General features: G+C 48.7%; 1 protein-coding gene across 8 annotated transcripts in view; it reads right to left on the reverse strand.

Moving 5' to 3' along the window:
- The window catches only part of LOC142264793 (DNA repair endonuclease XPF-like), a 114,781-nt gene extending 99,479 nt beyond the window's left edge, over positions 1-15,302 (reverse strand). For all 8 annotated transcript variants that reach the window (XM_075332269.1, XM_075332262.1, XM_075332264.1 and 5 more), the window contains exons 1-3: positions 15,006-15,302; positions 5,017-5,224; positions 2,770-2,950 (exon numbers count right to left, since the gene is read on the reverse strand). In XM_075332269.1, the coding sequence (XP_075188384.1) occupies positions 2,770-2,950; positions 5,017-5,157 (322 nt within the window). In that variant the 5' untranslated portion in view covers positions 5,158-5,224; positions 15,006-15,302. The remainder of the gene's footprint in view (positions 1-2,769; positions 2,951-5,016; positions 5,225-15,005) is intronic.
- Between the last annotated feature and the right edge of the window lie 12,179 nt (positions 15,303-27,481).

Raw genomic sequence — 27,481 nt, forward strand, 5'->3', positions numbered from 1 at the left:
AAAAAGTACAACTCGTCCCGCAAAAACAAGCCCTCATATGGCAAGATTGACGGAAAAATAAAAAAGTTACGGCTCTCGGAAGAAGGGGAGCATAAAACAAAAAAACGCAAAAACGGAAAGTGCCCGGGGGCTGAAGGGGTTAAAGAGGAGCGGCCATCTTTAATGGCAGGTCTATTCTGGTAATGAAATAATTCCTCTTTTCATCTACCATGGGGTCATGCTGCTCCTCTGTTATTCTTCCCGAAAATAAATAACTTGTCTGTTGGACGCGGCGTCCCTACATTGCCCAACTGTAGCAGATTATGATGACATATTTTCTTAATTTGTGTCTGCAGCTACATTAAAGAGGTGGTCCACTACTCAGCATTAGTGGCCACATCGATGTAAAGCTCAGAAAGAAGGCTTTTCTCAAATACCTTGTGTACTACATTCTGCCTCTGAGCGGCGCTATTGCGGTCCACTCATCCCCATCACGTGACCTTCGGGCTCCGTGACCTCTGAAATCCGGTGATGTCCCATCAAATTTCAATGGACCTGACATCACCGCGGCCGGCTCCAGTCTTTTTGAATGACTGGGCTGTGGACGGAATGTCACCGCTCATCACAGCCCAGCATCACTCCTGCCGGTGGTGCTCTGCAGCGAAGGAGGGAGCAGAGAGATGCTGCGCTGTAACAAGCGGTGAAACGCCGCCCAGAGCCCAGCCACTCAGGGAGACTGGGGCCGCTTCGGTGATGTCGGGTCAACTGGAAGTTGATGTGACATCACTGGATCTCAGGTCATGGAGCTCGGGGGTCATGTGATGGGGATGAGTGGTCCACAATAGCGCCACTCAGAGGCACAATAGACTACACAAGGTATTTCAGAAAAACTTTATATCGATGTGGCTACTATGCTGTGTAGTGGACCACCTCTTTAAAGTTCCTGATGTGTTGCAGCTATCATATGCAATTCAGTATTATTTGCCTATATGACCATCAAATAACTGTGACGGCACTGATACCCCCCAGAAGCAAAAAGCAAATAATCTTGTACAAGGACAGTGAGCAGAGATCTTGGAAATCATGATAAATTGATGCAAAAATAATACTACACATTTGATTTCCTGAAACAATAATACAAACTACAGTCATATGAAAAAGTCTGGGCACCCCTATTAATGTTAACCTTTTTTCTTTATAACAATTTGGGTTTTTGCAACAGCTATTTCAGTTTCATATATCTAATAACTGATGGACTGAGTAATATTTCTGGATTGAAATGAGGTTTATTGTACTGACAGAAAATGTGTAATCCGCATTTAAACAAAATTTGACCTGTCCAAAAGTATGGGCACCTCAACATAAAAGTGACATTAATATTTTGTAGATCCTCCTTTTGCAAAAATCACAGCCTCTAGTCGCTTCCTGTAGCTTTTAATGAGTTCCTGGTCCTGGATGAAGGTATATTTGACCATTCCTGTTTACAAAACAATTCCAGTTCAGTTAAGTTTGATGGTCTCCGAGCATGGACAGGACGCTTCAAATCATCCAACAGATTTTCAATGATATTCAGGTCTGGGGACTGGGATGGCCATTCCAGAACATTGTAATTGTTCCTCTGCATGAATACCTGAGTAGATTTGGAGCGGTGTTTTGGATAATTGTCTTGCTGAAATATCCATCCCCTGCGTAACTTCAACTTCGTCACTGATTCTTGCACATTATTGTCAAGAATCTGCTGATACGGAGTTGAATCCATGCGACCCTCAACTTTAACAAGATTCCCGGTGCCGGCATTGGCCACACAGCCCCAAAGCATGATGGAACCTCCACCAAATTTTACTGTGGGTAGCAAGTGCTTTTCTTGGAATGCCGTGTTTTTTTGCCTCCATGCATAACGCCTTTTTGTATGACCAAACAACTCAATCTTTGTTTCATCAGTCCACAGGACCTTCTTCCAAAATGTAATTGGCTTGTCCAAATGTGCTTTTGTATGCCTCAGGCAACTCAGTTTGTGGCGTGCTTGCAGAAACGGCTTCTTTTGCATCATTCTCCCATACAGCTTCTCCTTGTGAAACATTGACACCATTTGTAGCAAGATGATGCTGCAGGTCTTTGGAGGTGGTCTGTGGATTGTCCTTGACTGTTCTCACCATTCTTCTTCTCTGCCTTTCTGATATTTTTCTTGGCTGCCACTTCTGGGCTTAACAAGAACTGTACCTGTGTTCTTCCATTTCCTTACTATGTTCCTCACAGTGAAAACTGACAGTTTAAATCTCTGAGACAACTTTTTGTATCCTTCCCCTGAACAACTATGTTGAATAATCTTTGTTTTCAGATCATTTGAGAGTTGTTTTGAGGAGCCCATGATGCCACTCTTCATAGGAGATTCAAATAGTAGAACAACTTGCAAGTGGACACCTTAAATACCTTTTCTCATGATTGGATACACCTGCCTATGAAGTTCAAAGCTCAATGAGGTTACAAAACCAATTTAGTGCTTTAGTAAGTCAGTAAAAAGTAGTTAGGAGTGTTCAAATCAAGAAATTGATAAGGGTGCCCATACTTTTGCACCGGTCAAATTTTGTTTAAATGCGGATTGCACATTTTCTGTTAGTACAATAAACCTCATTTCACTCCAGAAATATTACTCAGTCCATCAGTTATTAGATATATGAAACTGAAATAGCTGTTGCAAAAACCCAATTTGTTATAAAGAAAAAAGGTTAACATTAATAGGGGTGCCCAAACTGTTTCATATGACTGTAACTGTTTAATATAAGAATTCACCTGAATTTTGTCCAAAAGCTTTCTCACTGGCTCGCATGGACTCTAACAGGTTGAGAAATGTCACGCAGTCGTACTGGGACAGGTACTGGAGCAACGTGCGGAGGATCTTTAAATCCTGAACCAAAGATTTAGTTTTGGCTCCAAGCTGATGCCACAGGGGATCCAAGTAATGACGTATAGTCTAGGAGAGAACAAAACCACACGCATTAATGATTTATACCGTTTAGTCCTTCTATTACACAACTTTTGGCCCCGATTCATCGAGACTGGTGTTTTGTACACCGGTCATGAAGAAGAGTGCGCCGGAGTAAAATGTGAAAAACTCATTAGGAAGCGCGAGACTGGAGCTAGGGTTGTCAGCTCATACACATTATAGCAATGTAGGCTGAAAACACTTATCCATTGTGTATAGGGGCTTCTTTTCTCCCCACGAGAGATGACGTATCTGAAGGGTTATCACATCTAAGGACACAATGGCCATTGTCATTACACAGCTGATTGCTCGAGCAAAAATTATCAATCACTATTCACATGTATGGTCACCTCAAATAAACCTCACGAATGTCAAAAGGGATTTCGGTCAGATGGCTTTCAAGTGCAATAACTAGTGGTGGTGTGAAATATTTGACAGGACCTGGTCCATTGACCACATCAGTGTTCTGTGGCCACTGGATGGGAGCCCCGAGAACCTCCTCTTACCCGCAGGGACTCTTCTTCTGGTTAACGAGCCTGGTGCGACTTTAGATGTGCGTCACGCCACAATGATGACGTCCCGCCACAATGATGACGCCACAATGATGACGTCCCGCCACAATGATGACGCCACGCCACAATGATGACATCACGCCACAATGATGACGCCATGCCACAATGATGACGCCACACCACAATGATGACGTCACACCACAATGATGACGCCACGCCACAATGATGACATCACGCCACAATGATGACATCACGCCACAATGATGACGCCATGCCACAATGATGACGCCATGCCACAATGATGACGCCATGCCACAATGATGACGCCACGCCACAATGATGACGCCACAATGATGACGTCATTCCATGCCAGCTAATCAAAGAAGAGGCGGTTCTCACAGCTCGGTTCCATCAGCCTCAGATTACTGACATGGCAGATGCACTTGGTTGTATGAATTGATTCGCACCAAATTTAGTAATAACTGATCTAACAAGTGTCAACAACAGCAACTCGTTGCATTTTTCGGAGCAAATCTGAAAATGTACACAATGACCTGACTACTTATAGGGAATCTGTCACCAGGTTTTTGCTGCCTCATCTGAAAGAAGCATAATGTAGGAAAAGAGACCCCGGTTCCAGCGATGTATCACTTAGTTTACTGACTGTAAGAGTAGTGATACAATCAGAGTTCTCAGATGCAGCAGAGCTCAGAAAGCTAACCCTACCTACACCACAGCTCTCTGTGTACATTGTCTATTGACAGTGAGCTGCTTACCAGAGGAGGGAGTGTGGTCAGACAAAGGCTCACAAGTACTTTATTAAGGGCAGTAATTATAGCCTGGTGATAAATTGCTTTATCGTGTGGAAACAACAGCACACAGCCAAATAAGGCGCCGCTCACATCAGCGGTATGTTGCCGGAAAGCCGGATCCGGCACAAATGCGTTTCAGTTCCATTCATTTACAATGGAAACGCGGCAACATGTGGTCACAAGCGGTTGTGTATGACGCAAACAACCACATGTGACTGCATCTTGCCGCGCTTTCATTGTAAATGAATAGAACTGAAACACATTCGTGCCGGATCGTGCTTTCTGGCAAAATACCACTGATGTGAGCGGCGCCTAAGCAACACATCCCTCAAATCAGTGTCTAGGCCTCTAAAGTATGTGGTCCTCAGATAACATAGCAAAAACCTCCTGACAGATTCCTTTTAAGACCTATACTGAGACTTGTACAGCATCTAGGCATTGCCCAAGCTGCTTAAGGTACCACGTGCCATAAGTTACCTATGTGTGTATCAGACGCTTACCTACAAATGGAATCTACTGACCATATACTTTTAAATCTCTTTTATTAGATGAAAAATCATTTCCCCTAAAATGGTCTATCTACTGATGACCCGGTTAGCAATAAAGCATGTTCCTGGCCTTATCATATATCATCTGACCATATAGACCCAATTCCCTCATGGACTCCCAATGAAGTCACGGGCTATAAATATATTCTGGTCATTATATTAGTGCAGGAATTATCATATACCTTATCAAAGGCCCTGCCGATGGCATTCTCCAGGGACAGATCTTCCACCTCCAGTGCAGGATTGTAGCGTTTCAGCTCCTTCAGACACGCGTTCATTATGTCCAGGACGGATGCTTGGATGGCCAGCATGGCCGGGGTCATGGTGATGTGCAGCTCCACCACTTCAGGCTTCTGATTCTCCAAAAATGAATTCACAGACACATGAAACCTTCAGAAACAAGGACGGGTTATTTCTTTTTTGAATGCATGACATCAGAGAGAAAATCGTTCTAACTACACAGACACCAGCTATATACCTGTCCCCACCTGTCGCTGCACGAGCTGCAGGTTGTACTGGTAGGGCATGCATCTTAAAGGGGATGTCCAGCTTTCGGGACAATTTATTATATTTTTGCTTTATGTATTTGAAGCTAAAAATCCTTTTTGCAATTCAGATTCATTACAAATGTGGCACATTATGGCTTTTATAGGCTCTTTGTGTCCCTGCACATTTAACTTTCATGTGTTCTGTGGTCATAAATCAGATGATGAACTGAAAGAACAGATACTTAGAAACTCTACTATTGAAACATAAGAATGAGCTCACTAACGAAATCTCAGTTAACTCACTTTGTAGCCAGCAGTAGAAAGTGCAACAAGGGTTACAGAATACAAAAATAGTGATCATTTTTAGCCCAAAATACAAGAATTTAGGTACAAAAAGAATCCAAATCTCCAGGTGTGCAGTAGTTCTAGAGGAAGGTGTCAGCATGTATCATCCTTACATGGCACACGCTAAAGTCCCTCTCATCTAGAGGTTATAAAGCAGATATCCCTCATAAGATAATGCTGCGGGTTCCCCTGAGACATCGCAGAGGACCACGGATCACATTGTAGGATTGGTGAAGATAGCGCCTCCCTCTGCCCCGTCTATAGCTCCTCCCTCTGCCCCGTCTATAGCGCCTCCCTCTGCCCCGTCTATAGCGCCTCCCTCTGCCCCTACCCCGTCTATAGCTCCTCCCTCTGCCACTACCCCGTCTATAGCTCCTCCCTCTGCCCCTACCCCGTCTATAGCGCCTTCCTCTGCCCCTACCCCGTCTATAGCTCCTCCCTCTGCCCCTACCCCGTCTATAGCTCCTCCCTCTGCCCCTACCCCGTCTATAGCTCCTCCCTCTGCCCCTACCCCGTCTATAGCCCCTCCCTCTGCCCCGTCTATAGCACCTCCCTCTGCCCCTACCCCGTGAATGGCTCCTCCCTCTGCCCCTACCCTGTCTATAGTGCCTTCCTCTGCCTCTACCCCGTCTATAGCGTCTTCCTCTGCCCCTACCCCGTCTATAGCACCTCCCTCTGCCCCTACCCCGTCTATAGCACCTCCCTCTGCCCCTACCCCGTCTATAGCTCCTCCCTCTGCCCCTACCCCGTCTATAGCTCCTCCCTCTGCCCCTACCCCGTCTATAGCGCCTTCCTCTGCCTCTACCCAGTCTATAGCGTCTTCCTCTGCCTCTACCCAGTCTATAGCACCTTCCTCTGCCTCTACCCCGTCTATAGCGCCTTCCTCTGCCACTACCCCGTCTATAGCTCCTCCCTCTGCCCCTATCCCGTCTATAGCGCCTTCCTCTGCCTCTACCCCGTCTATAGCTCCTCAATCTGCCCCTACCCCGTCTATAGCTCCTCCCTCTGCCCTTACCCCGTCTATAGCTCTTCCCTCTGCCCCTACCCAGTCTATAGCTCCTCCCTCTGCCTCTACCCAGTCTATAGCGCCTTTCTCTGCCTCTACCCAGTCTATAGCGCCTTCCTCTGCCTCTACCCAGTCTATAGCGCCTTCCTCTGCCTCTACCCAGTCTATAGCGTCTTCCTCTGCCTCTACCCAGTCTATAGCGTCTTCCTCTGCCTCTACCCAGTCTATAGCACCTTCCTTTGCCTCTACCTTGTCTATAGCTCTTTCCTCTGCCTCTAGCTCTACCCTGTCTATAGCTCCTCCAATCATCATAGAATCCCATCAGTAACTACTGCCATCTCCTATCTCATGTGTATGTATCCCCTATCCGTGGGATAGGACACAACTCCCCAATCACTGGGGGTCCCATCATTCCAAGAGCAGGGGCTTGAGAGTGAAGACGGATCCTGCACACCGATGCTCCATCCATTATGGGAGGTCTGAGAACCAGCTGAGTGCTACACAATCTCTGGGGGTCCCATTAGGAATTAATGGAGCACAAACGCATATGATCCATCTACAGTGCTCGGGATCAGTGGGGGTCCCAGTAGATGAAAAGTTATCCCTATAAGTTCCCAAGTCCTATATATAATAAGAACAACCCTTTTATGCTACAGTCTTCTTTTTCCCTGGATATTCTGCCTGTGCTATAATCCTTATATCGCCTATGCACAGTACATTGGGCCATTATTATCTTTCCTTGCAAAACACACAGAAATTATTCATTTCCAACAGATTATTACTCTTTTTACTACTTCAAAGTGGAACATTAATCCCTTTGTGAACAGCAGCCAGATCCGTACTTGTCTGCAACCTTTCATTCTTGGTCACTAATGCTCGGTGGACTGGAGGGAAGAAAAATCCACCATCTGGAAGAAGCTGCAAAGAGCAGCCAAAGTGCCCCAAATAAGCCAGATAAACCCGGGGAGGACTGGCACCGAGTCAGCAGGTCCCAATGTAATGTGCTCATAGAGTACACATGGCTGAACACCGCCAACACAACAGCACCGGTGATCAAAAGGCTTTCTTCATTAACCCCGACGTCGCTTTACAGCTGATGAAGATTCATTGCGTCATTTAGAAAAGGATGTAACTGGATCCGTGCTCTCTCCAGTCCAGCTGGAGCCGTGCTCTCTCCAGTCCAGCTGGATCCGTGCTCTCTCCAGTCCAGCTGGATCCGTGCTCTCTCCAGTCCAGCTGGATCCGTGCTCTCTCCAGTCCAGCTGGATCCGTGCTCTCTCCAGTCCAGCTGGATCCGTGCTCTCTCCAGTCCAGCTGGATCCGTGCTCTCTCCAGTCCAGCTGGATCCGTGCTCTCTCAAGTCCAGCTGGATCCGTGCTCTCTCCAGTCCAGCTGGATCCGTGCTCTCTCCAGTCCAGCTGGATCCAAGACTGAAGGATTCCAGAAAAAAGCCTCTTCTGTGATAAGTATAGGTGAAATCGCCTTATAATGGTTCATTCAGGGCTTGAAGGAATGAATGTCGCTGACTTTGCATATACTGTATATTTTGGAACTAGAACATAGGGAATTGGTAAAGGAGCCGACTAAATCAGCGGTGATGTGGATTTATAGACATTCATCAGGCGAGGTCCAATGTATAGAAAACAGATTTTTCTACTAATCTCTACAAAAACAGAATACCGTACATATTATAGATATTTTGTTTTGTGGGGGAAGTAAAGCAATAACCAGTATGGCCACTAGCAATCCTATAGGAAGCCATGCTATATATCAAAAGGTCACGTTGTGCCGCTTCCCGTGAAGTCTCTTATTTAAAAGGGAAAACTTATTTATCTATTTATTTATCTATTTATCTTATTTAAAAGGAAAACTTCCTTTTTCCCTGCTGCAGTTTGTTTTACCAAAACAAACTGTGCTTTACTCACCCTACCCGGGTCCAGCATTTCAGCTGCTTTATCCTGTCTGTTAGGGCTGACATCACGTCTGCAGCCAATCAGTGAGCGCAGCTTTTGCTGCCATCTACTAGCGGTAGAGCCACTGATTGGCTGCAGAGGTGACACCGGCAGTAGCGATGGAGACTCAGCGCTAGACCAAGGGAGGGTGAATAAAGCTCAAATTATTTTTGAAAAAAAAACTGCAGCCAATGAAATGGGGGTTTTCGGAACTAGAAAACCCCTTTAAGTGACTGAATCTGAAGTGACTGAAAGGCTTAAAGGGAATGTGTCACCAGGTTTTTGCTCCCTCATTTGAGAGCAGCATAATGTAGAGAAAGGGACCCTGATTCCAGCGATGTGTCACTTACTGAGCTGTTTGCGGTCATTTTGATAAAATCAATGTTTCTCTGTTTCAGATCTAGCAGATAGACCTCTGTCACACGTCCGTATGTGTATGTTCAGTGTGTGCTGTCAGTGTGCTATACATGTGACAACCGCATAGCACACAGACAGCATGAACTTCTATACTCACCTGTCCCTGGCACTGCTGTCTCCGGCACTTCTGCTGCTTCCAGGTCTGCAGTGCAGTGAATATTCATGAGAATAATGAGCAGGCCCAGAAGCAAACGACAGCAGCACCGAAGACAGCAGCACTGGAGACAGGCAAGTATAGAAAATAATTTCAAAGACGTGTTTTCTCCGGTACAAGTCACACTGCTGTCACAGGGATCAATCAGTGTGCGGGCTGTGTCTGTGACACACGTGCTGCCGAAGAAAAACGGACATGTCTCTGTGTGGAGCACACAGACATGCGTACGCTCCACGCGGGAACATGGTCTTTGTGAAAACTCGAACATGTGCGCAGACACATTGATTTTAATGGGTCTACAGATGTGTCAGTGTCTCCAGTGCGTGTGCAAACGGACATCATACATACCAGAAACACAGACGTGTGAAGGGGGCCTGATACAGAGCTCATGAATATGCTGGACTACCTGGCAGCACGCCAAGTAGTCCTCTAATGACAAAATCACTGATTAACCAGTAGCAGATTATCAAAACCACACTAAGAAGCCCAGTAAGTGACACATCGCTGGAATCAGGATCACTGCCCCTATGTTATGCTGCTCTCAGATTAGGTGGCAAAAATTTGGTGGCAGATTCCCTTTAATGGTTTCGTTTATTGGACGGAGCAAGCAACAATCCATCAACATAAATGCCGGCTTGCTTAAAATGATTCGGCTGCTGAAACGTTGAAGATTTGCTGCACATTTAGCTTTACGATCGAAAATTGTGAAATCAGCATTGAAATCGGTAGCGTAAAGTAATATGCCTATGGATTTTAATTCCACGGTGAAGGTCAATTTCCACAGTGGATTTTCTCCGCAGCATATGGTTGAGAATTTGTAAAACGTATGAAAAGGTTTAGAGAAATTACACATTTTATGGTCACGTACAGTATTCATGTTGTGACCCTGTCCCCACAGTCAGCTTTGCCAGTCCTGACCAAATCTGACATGTACTTTACATGTTAAAAATGAAGTAAACCAATTCTGTAGTGGCCGCGCTCCCCGTAGTAATGATTTTAAAAACTCTTGTCCTCAAATGGAATTTATTACTCAAACATACGGAAATAAAAAACGGATCCTTTTTATTATATACCCTGCAGGGAATCACCTTACTTCATGTACTTTACATGGTAATAACTGAACTGTAGTGTCCTGGTGATTGTGAGATTGGCGTTTTCGTTACACATTGCATTTTAGGTTAGTCGTAATTTAAAGTCAATAAGTTATGTATATTTATGAAAGGTTTATACCAATACTATATACCAATACTGTATTTTCTCACTTTTTGCTATTTATATATTTTTTATTTATTTAAATTTTAATAATTACATTTATTTTTTATTTTTTTTGGGGGGGGGGGGGTTTACTTAATTTTCTTTTTTCCTTGAGAAGACCTGTGATATATTGTAATAATTGATAGATATGACAAGCTCCTAAGAACCCAAACCTGTGAACAAGCTTCACAGGAGTACAAGGATGGCGGTGATGGGCGTCTTTAGTAAGCCTATTGTTTCCATGGCAAACCAATGGTGCCCTGCACCGCAAGGGTTAAGATGATGGGGGTTATACATCACTGTTATAGATTGATAGTGATTATACAGCAACATTTGGAGGAATCTCTGTATAACACATTCGGCACATGCCCTCGTCTTTCGAACAGCTTAAAGCATCTGTATCAGTCATAGTGGGGTAGGTCAGTACTGTGGTGGTCTGTCCTCAGGGTAGGTCATCAATATCAGATTGGTGGGGTGCGACAGCTGGCACTCCCACCGGTGAGCTGTGCATGGCAACAACAGGATGTGATCAGTCTATTAACAGTATAATGGCCGCGGCCGGGTACTGCACATTCACAGTTATATGAATGCATGGGAGTTGATCTGCAGTACCCAGCGGCAGACATTATAAAATTGATGGAGTTGCGCTATCTGCTCCAAAACAGATCGCATATGGCCGCCATCAGCACCGAGAGCAGCTGATGGGCAGTGCGGCTGGGGTCACACTCCCCCAACCGGATATTGATGATTATCTGAAGTATGGGCCATTAATCAGGGCTGTGGAGTCGGTAAGCCAAACCTGCGACTCCGACTCCTCAATTTCCCTTCCACCGACTCCGATTCCGACTCCCACATATATTGCTTATATTTAAGTGAAAAATTTATTGTAATACATTTTTATAGAAATAAAACAAAACTTTGCATAAATTAATAGTACAGATGACAAATATAAAGTTATAAAAATTGTAAATATGTCATTAGATAGCTTTACCTTGAATTTGCAATCTCAGGCTTTTCTTAGGTACAGCTCACTAAGGCTATGTGCGCACGCTGCGTTTTTTTGACGCTGCGTTTCTGGCCGCTAAAAGCGCACAAAAACGCACCTGCGTCAAAAAAACGCATGCGTTTTTACCGCGATTTGGTGCGTTTTTGATCTCTGCGTTTTGCTGCGTTTTTCCAATGCATTGCATGGGCAGAAAACGCAGAAAAACGCAGGAAAGAATTGACATGTCCATTTTTTTTTTCAAGCTCAAAAACGCAGCTTAAAAAAACTTTTGTGTGCGGACAGCAAAAATGAAAACTCATAGACTTTGCTGGGGAAGCAAAGTCATGCAGTTTTGAGGCCAAAAACGCACCCGAAAAACGTGCAAAAACGCCGCGAAAAACGCACTGTGCGCACATAGCCTAAATATTTCACATCAGATTGCTTCAGTCTATGAAGAGGGGAGGAGGGAGGGAGCAAGCTTGTTGTGTATCATACTCCAGGAACAAAGAAACTGATAACAGAGCAAAAACCTTGATGTTTTGGCTTCTATACCTATACAAGTCCTCATAGAAGTCCTCATCAATCCTGTTGCTGTATTTTCCCTGTATATTGTATGTATATTGTATAGAAGCTATCCTCCCAAAAGTATGTAGCGCCCCTGAAGCCATCAGGGTGCTACAAGGTTCTGCATCCCCGCAAGGATGCAGGGCCTACCCCCCTAGGCCCCGGAATACCAGCGCTGGTAACATCAAAAACCCAGGTAATCCCAGTTTTTACCCAAACAATCTCCCATACCAATGGTGCAAAGCTAGGGTCGGACCGGAACTACGCGCCGACGGGGTACAGGACCCTAGGACAGGAAAGAGCTCCACGCTGACCTGTTAACACCTGCACAGCGAGGGGACTATCAAGGACCTCACTGACCCCTAAAAATCCGAAGACTCAGTAGCAAAGGGAGAACCGGGGACAGGACCAGAGACTCCAACCTCACAGGGTTCACGCTACCGTCAGGCGGACAGAAGTGGACAAACCACCGGACGGGGACCCCAAGTTGCTCTATGCCACGGGGACCCATTAACCAAAGAACAGGTGCAGGGGAAGAAGGTACCATAGTACTGAACTGGCACTGGGATGTAGGGGATCTGGAGGTGAAACAGCCGGCCTCGGGTATCCAGCTACTACCAACCAGCAGTGAGTAAAGACCAGTTGCACTAAATCTCTGTGGACTACATTCTTCCTCCGGCTGTTATATCACCCATCCTCTGGGGCCCGGCCCTGCTTGCGGAGGGTCTACCATCCAGACTGAAATTAACACTAGCCCCAGTAGTGATATTCTGCAGCGGCGGCTCCACATATGTAGCAACAACACCGCAAGTGACGTCACGTATAAACATTAACCTAAATCCCATGTAAATATATCCCCCTTTTCAAAAAGCACCCAGAGCACGGAAGCGGGCAACGGCCACCAAAGTGACATTCCCCAATTGCAAACCGCCCGGAACCGAATACTCCATAACCCTGGGCGACACACGTACATGAGCTCAAAGAAAAAAACAATATCAAGCATAGAGAGAGAACATACAGTATACTCGACTATTGATTTATGCAGTTTATTGAAAGTTTAATTGTAACTGCTCGTTACTAGATCTAGCATTGGGGTGAGCACTGGGGTGAGCACTGGGGTGAGCACTGGGGTGCTCGATCTAGACATAAGCAGGGCCGGGTATCGCGTGGTGCTCGGGTTAGGCTGTGTTCACATGTTGCTTTTTATGTAAATGAAAGGCTGCTTTTTACACTAACAGCAAAAGCTGCAAGATTCCAGAAATCTCACACACGTCTGCTTTTTTTACCTGTCTGAAATGGAAAACTGCTGCGTTTTTGAAAGAAGCAGCGTGTCAGTTATTTCAGCGTTTTTGCTGCTTTTTTCACTATTGAAAGCAATGACAGAAGTGCAAAAACACAACCGAGCGTTTTGCTGCTTTTGTGGTGAATGAATCTAACATTATTCCAACATGTTCTGTAGACAAAAGACACCAAGAAACGCAGCAAAAAAAAGCTGTAAAAAAATCCAGCAAAACCGGCTGTTTGGAAGCTGCTTTTTTTACTGTCAAAAGAGCAGGTGTGGCTGCAGGAAAAAAAGCAGCAAAAAAGCAACATGTGCACCTAGCCTTACGATGAACCAGCTTCTATTTAGTGATTGGAACCACCACTGAAGCCGGGGACTGCCCCCAGGTGAATGCAGGTACTCCTCGCTCAGCTGAAGAACTCCTGGGTTAGTTCCCTCTTCCATCTGTCTCTGCTCTGCTATACCTGACCAACTCGGTCCGATGTAGGAAAGACGGTCAGATGTAGCAGAGCAGACTGTCTCTGTTCTGCTACATCTGACACTCTCTGCTTTACCTCATCTGTCTCAGCTCTGCTATATCTAAGTGAGACAATAAGATGTAACAGTACAGAGACAGATGTACAGTGTCTGACTGTCTCTGCTCTGCTACATCTGACCTTCCCTACCAGGCTCACTTGCTATCATCCCCTCCCCCATGACACTCGCCGCCGGCCCCTCTCCCCCATGACACTCGTCGCCGGCCCCTCTCCCCCATGACACTCGCCGCCGGCCCCTCTCCCCCATGACACTCGCCGCCGGCCCCTCTCCCCCATGACACTCGCCGCCGGCCCCTCTCCCCCATGACACTCGCCGCCGGCCCCTCTCCCCCATGACACTCGCCGCCGGCCCCTCTCCCCCATGACACTCGCCGCCGGCCCCTCTCCCCCATGACACTCACCGCCGGCCCCTCTCCCCCATGACCCTCGCCGCCGGCCCCTCTCCCCCATGACACTCGCCGCCGGCCCCTCTCCCCCATGACACTCGCCGCCGGCCCCTCTCCCCCATGACACTCGCCGCCGGCCCCTCTCCCCCATGACACTCGCCGCCGGTCCCTCTCCCCCATGACACTCGCTGCCGGTCCCTCTCCCCCATGACACTCGCTGCCGGCCCCTCTTCCCCATGACACTCGCCGCCGGCCCCTCTCCCCCATGACACTCGCTGCCGGTCCCGCCCCCATGACACTCGCTGCCGGCCCCTCTCCCGCCCCATGACACTCGCTGCCGGCCCCTCTCCCCCATGACACTCGCCGCCGGCCCCTCTCCCCCATGACACTCGCTGCCGGTCCCGCCCCCATGACACTCGCTGCCGGCCCCGCCCCCATGACACTCGCTGCCGGCCCCTCTCCCCCATGACACTCGCCGCCGGCCCCTCTCCCCCATGACACTCGCTGCCGGCCCCTCTCCCCCATGACACTCGCTGCCGGCCCCTCTCCCCCATGACACTCGCCGCCGGCCCCTCTCCCCCATGACACTCGCCGCCGGCCCCTCTCCCCCATGACACTCGCCGCCGGTCCCTCTCCCCCATGACACTCGCTGCCGGCCCCTCTCCCCCATGACACTCGCTGCCGGCCCCTCTCCCCCATGACACTCGCTGCCGGCCCCTCTCCCCCATGACACTCGCTGCCGGCCCCTCTCCCCCATGACACTCGCCGCCGGTCCCGCCCCCGCTCTGCTTGCTCCTGTTACCTCCTCTGCAGGACCGGTATTCAGCACCAGCACCAGGTTTCCCGGGTCACAATACAGCTTCAGGAAGTTCTGCAGGATCCTGTCAATGCCGAGTCCACGGGCGGCGATCACCAGCCCGTCCTCATGGAACAGGTCCAGGAAGATCTGGTTCTCGTACTCCAGGAGGGGAGCCATGAGGACTCCTGCAGTGTGCGCTATAGAGGTGCTCAGGGGCTGCGCACTGTGACCGTCCAGCAGGCTGTGCAGCCTGTAGCACCATGTGTCAGCCGCTGGAGGGCAGCACTCGCTGTGGATCCTCCCCACACTCCTGTGTATGCTGCTGGGAGCCTCTAGAGTGGAGTTGATTTTTCGAGGGGAAGACGTCACCGGAAGGGGCGGGGCCTCCTCAGTGCAGCGCAGACTGCAGAGCTGTGAGCGGGAAGGGTTGCGTCTAGTTCAGAGTTGATTTTTTGTGCTCCTCTGATCTAGCTGCTTCAGTAGTGAGCCGGCTATATCGGAGTGGATTTTTTGAGGCCTCATTTTTTCCACTCTGATCTAGCCGGCTCACTACTGAAGTGTCTAGATCAGAGTGGGTTTTTTGTGGTCCTCATTTTTTCCACTCTGATCTAGCCGGTTCAGTGCTGAGGTGACTAGATCAGAGTTGATTTCTTGAGGCCTCGCTGCAGTCACATGTTTTTGGTCACCTCATTTTATCCACTCCGTTCTCGCTGCTTCACCAGTGAGGTGGCGAGATCAGAGTTGATTTTTTGATGATCTCTGTGATCTTTTCTCCATACAGCACAGATCAGTTTCTACAGCAGGGGTGGAATGAGATTTATAATTGGAATGATTTCATGTTTTTATGTATTAGATAAACTGTTATATTTATTATTTTTTTCCAAAGGGCAAATTTTTATTTTCATTATTATTATAACTTACATTTTATTATTATTTTTTACAATATAAATAATTCCACTCAGCGCTGATTGTTCAGTTTTGCTGGAATTTTAATTTTACCGTATTTCCACAAGTCGTGGCCGCAGGACTGACATTGAAAGAGTGGGCGGAGCCTCACAAGGAAAAACGGAACCGCGCAGCTGACAGTCTTCATAACTTACCATATTGGATCAGAGTGGATTTTTTGAGGATCTCTCTGTAGCCTTCATTATGTACATTTGGTACTGAGGTGACTGAAATTCAGTTTTTTGAAGAGTGGGAGGAGCCTCACGGCGAAAAACGTAACAGAGCGCAGCCGAGAAAGTGCTTATAATTTCACATATTGTGTCGTAGTGGATTTTTTGAGGACCTCATTTTAGCCTCTACATTATGTATATTTGGTACTGAGGTGACTGCAATGGATTTTTTCGAAGAGTGGGAGGAGCCTCAAAGCAAAAAGCGTAACAGTGTGCAGCTGAAAGTCCTCATAATATCCACATTGTGTCGTAGTGGATTTTTTGAGGACCCAAAAAAGCCACTCCGTTCTAGCTGCTTCAGTAGTGAGCCGTCTATATCAGAGTGGATTTTTTGAGGACCTCATTTTAGCCACTACATTATGTACATTTGGTACTGAGGTGACTGCAATGGATTTTTTCGAAGAGTGGGAGGAGCCTCAAAGCAAAAAGCGTAACAGTGCGCAGCTGAAAGTCCTCATAATATCCACATTGTGTCGTAGTGGATTTTTTGAGGACCTCAAAAAAGCCACTCCGTTCTAGCTGCTTCAGTAGTGAGCCGTCTATATCAGAGTGGATTTTTTGAGGACCTCATTTTAGCCACTACATTATGTACATTTGGTACTGAGGTGACTGCAATGGATTTTTTCGAAGAGTGGGAGGAGCCTCAAAGCAAAAAGCGTAACAGTGTGCAGCTGAAAGTCCTCATAATATCCACATTGTGTCGTAGTGGATTTTTTGAGGACCTCAAAAAAGCCACTCCGTTCTAGCTGCTTCAGTAGTGAGCCGTCTATATCAGAGTGGATTTTTTGAGGACCTCATTTTATCCACTACATTATGTACATTTGGTACTGAGTTGACTGCAATGGATTTTTTCGAAGAGTGGGAGGAGCCTCAAAGCAAAAAGCGTAACAGTGCGCAGCTGAAAGTCCTCATAATATCCACATTGTGTCGTAGTGGATTTTTTGAGGACCTCAAAAAAGCCACTCCGTTCTAGCTGCTTCAGTAGTGAGCCGTCTATATCAGAGTGGATTTTTTGAGGACCTCATTTTAGCCACTACATTATGTACATTTGGTACTGAGGTGACTGCAATGGATTTTTTCGAAGAGTGGGAGGAGCCTCAAAGCAAAAAGCGTAACAGTGCGCAGCTGAAAGTCCTCATAATATCTGTGGCGCCCCTGACCTGGTCAGGCACCACTGAGTACTGCACCCATGCTGGGGACAGTACAAAACAGGTAATCCAGAAGGCTGACCGGGGTGTGGTACACAGGCGCATAGTGATCAGGTCTCACACATGTACCCATGAGAGGACCCCTGGGGATCCCAGGAGGGGGTGAAGCAGGAGCATGGCCTCCATCTCCTCTCAAGGGGTGTGGTAAGAGAGTCTGGTTGCTAGGTGGCGTAGGCAAGAACAGGAGAGGAGGGGCAGTGAGTCAGTTAGAGCAGAACTCCATAGGGCTCAGTGAGGAGCAGACCTGTGGGGCTGTTGCTGTCTAACAGCGCCCGCGCAGTGGCTACTGACGGGGGAGAACGGTCAACTAGGAGTGCTACCCGAAATCCATCTTCAGCTAAAGAAAGGGCACGGAGTGGGAAGTAAGGAGACTGCTAGAGAGTACTAGGCCCAAACGGGCGGCAGATCCCGAAGCGGAGATAGATCCAGCTTTCTTTTGCTAAACCTGCCGGTGTGGGGCTCTCAAAGCCCACGCCACAACACCACAAAAGCCGCAGCCACGTAGCCACAGTTAGGGCCCATAGGTCACAGGAGGCAAGCAGCTGGAGTGGCCTGGTCCAGGCGACAAGCAAACGGCAAACGAAGGGGAGAGAGGCTGCAGCATCTTCCCTGGGTGACCCCCATAGGGACTCAAAGTCGGGGTTACCCCAAACCACCAAGGGCTAAGGAAGGCGAGTTAGTAGTCACCCTCACAAGTCAGCCTGAAGGACACCTGGTTCCCACTTGGTTCATCCCAGCTACGCCCGGGTCACTCACCCTGCCATCAACTGTGAGTAAAAACCCTGAAAGACATCCTGCCTGTGTTGAGTCATTCTGCGCCTTGTAGTTCTACACATCTACACAGGGCCCTGGGGCTTGCCTCACTCTCAGGGGGCTATTCCAACTAACTGCACTCACCATCAGCCCCAGGCGTCCCTCAACCTGCAGTGGCGGTCCCCCCCCCACTGACCGCAATACTGAGAGTGGCGTCACGACAAGAAGAAGATCTCCTACCTGTGACAGATCCAGCTACGTGGAGTCCCTGAAGGTAATGCACCGACACAGCGTTTGCGGGGCTTCACATCTGGCGTCACGAACAGGATAAGGACTAGACCTGTTGAGACAGGTGACCATGTGCCTGGGCGGTCCGCTTGAAAAATTGGAAGCGCCGCCATATTGCCACCATGAAAAGCGCGCTGAAAAACAACAGCAGCCCGCGCTGGGAGAAGTTACCGCCCACGAAGAGGTGTGGCTACCCAGAGAGCCCCTGCAGAGTTCTGACCTCGCTTGTGAAGAGAGCGGAAGCGTCCAGAGACGGCGGAGCAGAGAAGAAGCCAGTAGCGTGCTAGAAGAAATGGAGTCCAGACACGGATACCCAGAGCCAGGCTCTGCTGCCTGGTGGTGCCGGGAGCTTGCTATCTTCTGCGACCAGCTGGAGGCCAGGATTGTGCGACGGCTCAGAGAAGAACGCACGGAGCTTCTGGAGATGGCGGCGGCGGTTCGGACCTACGAGGAGGGAACCGCGCGACGCATGCCAGACCGAGCGGCGACGACTCAGACCCCGATGGTGCCACCGATGGGTGAGTCCAGAGATGCCCCGGCCAGCGCAAGTGCCCCGACCCCTGCTGCCACGCCCGCGGTCCCAGAAGAGGCGCCCGGCGCGGCGCCACCGAACCAGGCCGCAGCCACGCTAGATGCGGCCCGCCAAATCCAGGCCGCCGCAGCCATGCCCCGCCTGGCCCGCAAAGGTCCGACTACCACTGCGATACTGATCCGTGCCGCAGGTGTGACGCTGACCCAGGCTGCCACCCTGCTGAGCCCAGTCCGCCAAGACCCCACCGCAGCAGCGACGCTCGTCCGCGCCGCAAGTGAGATGCTGAACCAGGCCGCAGCCCCGCCAGGTGCGGCCCGTCAAGCCCCGATCACAGCAGCGACGCCCAGCTCAGCCTGCACAGAGCCCTCTGCAACAGCGACGCTGATCCAGGCCGCCGCCATGCCAGGCGCGGCCCGCCAAGACCAGGCCGCCGCAGCGATGCCCTGCCCGGCCCGCCAAGACCAGGCCGCCGCCATGGCAGGCGCGGCCCGCCAAGAAAAGACTACCTCATCATTTTCCCCGGCCTGCAAGGCCAGAGCAGATACCGCTCCCCGGTCTGAGGAAGTCCCTACTAGGAAATCCCTGATAGGTGAAGACTCCGCATACTGGCAGCTGAAGGCTGACCTGGAGGCCAAGTTCCCACAGGAGATGGTGGACAGATACATGCTCCCTCCGCACACCCCTAAGGCAACCCCTGCAGCGACCACGCCGAAGAGTCCACCGCCTGGGCCAGCTGAGGAACACTCATCCCCAGCGCTGCCACAACCAGAGTGCAGCGAAGAACTAAGGGGGAGAGGAGGCCAGGAAGCTGAGGAGCTGACTCTGGAGCCACCAGCAGTGGATCCATACTCAGAGCCGGAGATGTTGCCCTATTCCCGTTGGGATGAGGAAGACCTGACACCGTCCGCTGACGAAGATCTGCCTAAAAGTCTCACCTGGGAGCTTGTAAGCTGCACTTCGCAGAATCCAGCCCGCAAGACGCAGCGCCGCAGCAGAACTCAGTTTTCCCCTGCACCGCCATCCCCAGAGCAGAGAGAAGTCACGGCCAGAGACCTACAAGAAAAACGGTTCCTGAGAAGAGCCAAAGCACAGGTCCGAGGACCCCTTTGCAGAGGAGTAGTGGAGGACTTCAGCCTGAAGTCAGGATATGGGTTCATCGTAGCACCTGGTATAAAAGAAGGTATTTTTGTCAATCGGAGAGACGTCAGAGCTAATCTGCCCAGAGGACATCCTGGAAGGAACCTGCGTACAGGAGACTCCGTACAGTTTACTATGCATCGAGGCGAAAGAGGCTGGTATGCCCTAGATGTAGTACCATGTCCCAAAGAAGAAAGGAAAGATAGAGAAAGAACAGAGAAAGAACCTACTGACGAGACAACCACAGATGAAGAAAAAGGTCAAGGAAGCAACAGGTGCCGCAGCCCTACAGACCCAAGCCCTGGTGAAGAGGAATCCGCCTAAGTTTAAGTAAAGTACAGCAAGTTTTGACCAGTTTGGAAAGTTTGTTTTGCAACGTTTTAAAAGTTCAAGTATGTGCCCACATAAACTTGTGTGAGAAAACCATAAACCTTAAGGCTATGAACTGGCTATAGCCACAAACTCTCGCAGTGTAAATAGTTACACCAAAAGGGCACCACCACCACCAGAGTCAGCCTGTTTAGGGGCTTGGCTCGTCTGCAACCAGGAGGAGCCCGTCCGTATATAGGGCCTTGGCTCACCTGCGACCAGAGAGCATGCCTGTTTATGGGGCCTGGCTCTCCACCACAAAGAGGGTACCTGGTCAGCACCAACTGTGGAGGCCGCCTCTGCATCCTGCCAGAAGAGGCTGAAGGCGCGGATCCACCAAGCCAGGTATACCCTGAAACCACCAGCCCATGAAAGCCGCCTCTACATCCTGCCAGAAGTGGCTGAAGCCGCGGCCAACGTGAGAGGGTTTTGGGTGGGTTAACGGACTTGTGGGTGGAGGGTGGTGATGTATGGTACCTGGTGCTTTTAAAATGTTTTAATGTTTTATGCATTTTTAAAATGTTGTCTTGCAGCCCGAGGACGTGCTGGTGATAACTAAGGGGGAATGTGGCGCCCCTGACCTGGTCAGGCACCACTGAGTACTGCACCCATGCTGGGGACAGTACAAAACAGGTAATCCAGAAGGCTGACCGGGGTGTGGTACACAGGCGCATAGTGATCAGGTCTCACACATGTACCCATGAGAGGACCCCTGGGGATCCCAGGAGGGGGTGAAGCAGGAGCATGGCCTCCATCTCCTCTCAAGGGGTGTGGTAAGAGAGTCTGGTTGCTAGGTGGCGTAGGCAAGAACAGGAGAGGAGGGGCAGTGAGTCAGTTAGAGCAGAACTCCATAGGGCTCAGTGAGGAGCAGACCTGTGGGGCTGTTGCTGTCTAACAGCGCCCGCGCAGTGGCTACTGACGGGGGAGAACGGTCAACTAGGAGTGCTACCCGAAATCCATCTTCAGCTAAAGAAAGGGCACGGAGTGGGAAGTAAGGAGACTGCTAGAGAGTACTAGGCCCAAACGGGCGGCAGATCCCGAAGCGGAGATAGATCCAGCTTTCTTTTGCTAAACCTGCCGGTGTGGGGCTCTCAAAGCCCACGCCACAACACCACAAAAGCCGCAGCCACGTAGCCACAGTTAGGGCCCATAGGTCACAGGAGGCAAGCAGCTGGAGTGGCCTGGTCCAGGCGACAAGCAAACGGCAAACGAAGGGGAGAGAGGCTGCAGCATCTTCCCTGGGTGACCCCCATAGGGACTCAAAGTCGGGGTTACCCCAAACCACCAAGGGCTAAGGAAGGCGAGTTAGTAGTCACCCTCACAAGTCAGCCTGAAGGACACCTGGTTCCCACTTGGTTCATCCCAGCTACGCCCGGGTCACTCACCCTGCCATCAACTGTGAGTAAAAACCCTGAAAGACATCCTGCCTGTGTTGAGTCATTCTGCGCCTTGTAGTTCTACACATCTACACAGGGCCCTGGGGCTTGCCTCACTCTCAGGGGGCTATTCCAACTAACTGCACTCACCATCAGCCCCAGGCGTCCCTCAACCTGCAGTGGCGGTCCCCCCCCCACTGACCGCAATACTGAGAGTGGCGTCACGACAAGAAGAAGATCTCCTACCTGTGACAGATCCAGCTACGTGGAGTCCCTGAAGGTAATGCACCGACACAGCGTTTGCGGGGCTTCACATATCCACATTGTGTCGTAGTGGATTTTTTGAGGACCTCAAAAAAGCCACTCCGTTCTAGCTGCTTCAGTAGTGAGCCGTCTATATCAGAGTGGATTTTTTGAGGACCTCATTTTAGCCACTACATTATGTACATTTGGTACTGAGGTGACTGCAATGGATTTTTTCGAAGAGTGGGAGGAGCCTCAAAGCAAAAAGCGTAACAGTGCGCAGCTGAAAGTCCTCATAATATCCACATTGTGTCGTAGTGGATTTTTTGAGGACCTCAAAAAAGCCACTCCGTTCTAGCTGCTTCAGTAGTGAGCCGTCTATATCAGAGTGGATTTTTTGAGGACCTCATTTTAGCCACTACATTAGGTACATTTGGTACTGAGGTGACTGCAATGGATTTTTTCGAAGAGTGGGAGGAGCCTCAAAGCAAAAACCGTAACAGAGCGCAGCTGAAAGTCCTCATAATATCCACATTGTGTCGTAGTAGATTTTTTGAGGACCTCAAAAAAGCCACTCCGTTCTAGCTGCTTCAGTAGTGAGCCGTCTATATCAGAGTGGATTTTTTGAGGACCTCATTTTAGCCACTACATTATGTACATTTGGTACTGAGGTGACTGCAATGGATTTTTTCGAAGAGTGGGAGGAGCCTCAAAGCAAAAAGCGTAACAGTGCGCAGCTGAAAGTCCTCATAATATCCACATTGTGTCGTAGTGGATTTTTTGAGGACCTCAAAAAAGCCACTCCGTTCTAGCTGCTTCAGTAGTGAGCCGTCTATATCAGAGTGGATTTTTTGAGGACCTCATTTTAGCCACTACATTATGTACATTTGGTACTGAGGTGACTGCAATGGATTTTTTCGAAGAGTGGGAGGAGCCTCAAAGCAAAAAGCGTAACAGTGCGCAGCTGAAAGTCCTCATAATATCCACATTGTGTCGTAGTGGATTTTTTGAGGACCTCAAAAAAGCCACTCCGTTCTAGCTGCTTCAGTAGTGAGCCGTCTATATCAGAGTGGATTTTTTGAGGACCTCATTTTAGCCACTACATTATGTACATTTGGTACTGAGGTGACTGCAATGGATTTTTTCGAAGAGTGGGAGGAGCCTCAAAGCAAAAAGCGTAACAGTGCGCAGCTGAAAGTCCTCATAATATCCACATTGTGTCGTAGTGGATTTTTTGAGGACCTCAAAAAAGCCACTCCGTTCTAGCTGCTTCAGTAGTGAGCCGTCTATATCAGAGTGGATTTTTTGAGGACCTCATTTTAGCCACTACATTAGGTACATTTGGTACTGAGGTGACTGCAATGGATTTTTTCGAAGAGTGGGAGGAGCCTCAAAGCAAAAACCGTAACAGAGCGCAGCTGAAAGTCCTCATAATATCCACATTGTGTCGTAGTAGATTTTTTGAGGACCTCAAAAAAGCCACTCCGTTCTAGCTGCTTCAGTAGTGAGCCGTCTATATCAGAGTGGATTTTTTGAGGACCTCATTTTAGCCACTACATTAGGTACATTTGGTACTGAGGTGACTGCAATGGATTTTTTCGAAGAGTGGGAGGAGCCTCAAAGCAAAAAGCGTAACAGAGTGCAGCTGAAAGTCCTCATAATATCCACATTGTGTCGTAGTGGATTTTTTGAGGACCTCAAAAAAGCCACTCCGTTCTAGCTGCTTCAGTAGTGAGCCGTCTATATCAGAGTGGATTTTTTGAGGACCTCATTTTAGCCACTACATTATGTACATTTGGTACTGAGGTGACTGCAATGGATTTTTTCGAAGAGTGGGAGGAGCCTCAAAGCAAAAAGCGTAACAGAGCGCAGCTGAAAGTCCTCATAATATCCACATTGTGTCGTAGTGGATTTTTTGAGGACCTCAAAAAAGCCACTCCGTTCTAGCTGCTTCAGTAGTGAGCCGTCTATATCAGAGTGGATTTTTTGAGGACCTCATTTTAGCCACTACATTATGTACATTTGGTACTGAGTTGACTGCAATGGATTTTTTCGAAGAGTGGGAGGAGCCTCAAAGCAAAAAGCGTAACAGTGCGCAGCTGAAAGTCCTCATAATATCCACATTGTGTCGTAGTGGATTTTTTGAGGACCTCAAAAAAGCCACTCCGTTCTAGCTGCTTCAGTAGTGAGCCGTCTATATCAGAGTGGATTTTTTGAGGACCTCATTTTAGCCACTACATTATGTACATTTGGTACTGAGTTGACTGCAATGGATTTTTTCGAAGAGTGGGAGGAGGCTCAAAGCAAAAAGCGTAACAGTGCGCAGCTGAAAGTCCTCATAATATCCACATTGTGTCGTAGTGGATTTTTTGAGGACCTCAAAAAAGCCACTCCGTTCTAGCTGCTTCAGTAGTGAGCCGTCTATATCAGAGTGGATTTTTTGAGGACCTCATTTTAGCCACTCCGTTCTAGCTGCGTCAGTAGTGAGCCGTCTATATCAGAGTGGATTTTTTGAGGACCTCATTTTAGCCTCTACATTATGTACCTTTGGTACTGAGGTGACTGCAATGTATTTTTTCGAAGAGTGGGAGGAGCCTCAAAGCAAAAAGTGTAACAGAGCGCAGCTGAAAGTCCTCATAATATCCACATTGTGTCGTAGTGGATTTTTTGAGGACCTCATTTTAGCCACTCCGTTCTAGCTGCTTCAGTAGTGAGCCGTCTATATCAGAGTGGATTTTTTGAGGACCTCATTTTAGCCACTACATTAGGTACATTTGGTACTGAGGTGACTGCAATGGATTTTTTCGAAGAGTGGGAGGAGCCTCAAAGCAAAAACCGTAACAGAGCGCAGCTGAAAGTCCTCATAATATCCACATTGTGTCGTAGTGGATTTTTTGAGGACCTCATTTTAGCCACTCCGTTCTAGCTGCTTCAGTAGTGAGCCGTCTATATCAGAGTGGATTTTTTGAGGACCTCATTTTAGCCACTCTGTTTTAGGTGATTCAGCAGTGAGCCGTCTAGATCAGAGTGGATATTTTGAGCACCTCATTTTTGCCACTCTATTCTAGATGATTCACTAGTGAGCTGTCTAGATTGGGCCCGTGAGTCACTGTGGCCCCGTGGACCTCCTGACGACGATCGTACTTTCATTTATATCGGCATCACCATCACAGATGCCAATACAATTGAAAGGAACAATGCGAGGAGGAGCAGAACACTCTATTTCTAATCATTCTACTACTATGTGTCTGTGAGACACTGATGTTTCAGCATGGAGGACTGCGGTTACTAGAGATGAGCGAGCCTCTGAAGGCTCCGTTCGAGGTGCCGTTCGACGAACCGTTTGACGAACCTCTCGAACCCCATTGAAAACAATGGGAGGCAAACACCTAAAAACACATAGAAAACACCTTCAAAGGTGTCCAAAAGGTGACAAACAACTCACAACATACCACAAACACATGGGAAAGTGACAAGGACATATACTCATGCGAAAACGAAATAGCTGGACGAGGAAAAAGAGGAGGAGACACAGATATAGGCATGGCACGCCCTTCTAAAATCATGTAAAACACAGCAAAGGGACTCTAAGCAGAGTCTCCCTTTTTTCCAAAAATTGGGCCACACACACCCCTTCAGTGGCATCACTTGTGCCCCAGTTGCAAACTTGACCTGTTGATTTGCATCAAGCACATTCAAAAATACGCCAGCCTTAACTGTCTTCAGGATGACACCTGGGTAGGTAGCAAAGTCCTTGCTGAACTATGACTTGTTTATCTTGGATCATTTTTAAAAACACAGCAAGGGGACTCCAAGCGGAGTCTCCCTTTTTTCCAAAAATTGGGCCCCACACACACCACTTCAGTGGCATCACTTGTGCCCTAGTTGTAAACTTCACATGTTGACTTGCATCAAGCACAATCCAAATCCACAAGCCTTTACTCTCCCCAGGATGACACCGGGGTAGCAAAGTCCTTGCTGATCCATGACTTGTTCATCTTGATGAACATTAGTCTGTCCACATTGTCACTGGACAGACGCGTGCGCTTATCTGTCAGCACACACCCAGCAGCACTGAATACACATTCAGAGACATCGCTGGCCGCGGGACATGACAAGATCTCCAAGGCGTAAGTGGAGAGCTCTGGCCATTTTTCAAGATTTGAAGCCCAAAATGAGCAAGGCTCCATTTGCAAAGTCATGGCATCGATGTTCATTTGGAGATACTCCTGTATCATCCTCTCCAGCCGTTGACTATGTGTCAGACTTCTTGTCTCTGGTGGCCTTGCAAAGGAGGGTCTAAAAAATTATGAAACGATTCAATAAAACTGCTGTTACCACCAGATACGGTGCTGCTGGTACGGTTTGACTGTTGATGACGAGACAGTCCCCTGTTTGTCAAGTTACAACTGGGAGATTCACTCCCTGCACCTGCACGGTTGTTTGGTGGAAAAGCCGAGCTAAGATCGAGTAACAGCTTCTGCTGATACTCCTGCATACGTGCGTCCCTTTCTATGGCTGGAATTATTTTGCAAAACTTGGACTTGTACCGGGGATCTAAGAGTGTGGCAAGCCAGTAGTCATCATTACTTCTAATTCGGACAATCCGAGGGTCATGTTGAAGGTAGTGCAGCAAGAAGGCACTCATGTGTCTTGCGCATCCCTGCGGACCAAGTCCTTGCTGTGTTGGTGGCGGCGAGGTGATAACCATGCTGCCTTCCTCTGACATATCCTCCCAATCTCGAACAACCGAAATTTGACCAAGGTCTCCCTCATCAGCTGAGTCTTCCATGCCCATCGACAGTTCGTCCTCCATTTCTTCATGGGCTCCTGCCCCTTCCTAAACAGTTTGGCTGCTACCATGCGCCCTTGTTAATCCCTCTCCCCCACTGTCCCATGCCTGCCGCCTTGTTGATGATGAACGTCTGGTCCTTGTAGATCTTGTTAACCCTTCCGTTGTCATGCTAATAATGGCATTGTCAGCGCTAAACATATTCGTCGCCATGTCGAAGCTGTGCAGAAGGGTGCATAGGTCCTTGATCTGAGACCACTCCATCAGCGTGATCTGCCCCACCTCTGCATCTCGTTGGCCCAGGCTATACGTCATAACGTATTGCACCAGGGCTCGGCGGTGCTGCCACAGTCGCTGTAACATGTGGAGAGTCGAATTCCAGCGTGTCGTCACATCGCATTTCAGGCGATGAACCAGCAGGCCGAAAGACCTCTGCAGCGATGCAAGTCGGTCAGCTGCGGCGGTTGAACGGCGGAAGTGAGCAGAGAGTGACCGTGCCCTGTGCAGAAGCCCATCTAGGTCGGGATAGTGGGTGAAAAATTGCTGGACAACAAGGTTCAAAATGTGAGCCATACAAGGCACGTGTGTCACCTTGCCCCGGCGAGG

This window comes from Anomaloglossus baeobatrachus, unplaced genomic scaffold, assembly GCF_048569485.1.
Source record: "Anomaloglossus baeobatrachus isolate aAnoBae1 unplaced genomic scaffold, aAnoBae1.hap1 Scaffold_270, whole genome shotgun sequence".
Classification (NCBI taxonomy): domain Eukaryota; kingdom Metazoa; phylum Chordata; class Amphibia; order Anura; family Aromobatidae; genus Anomaloglossus; species Anomaloglossus baeobatrachus.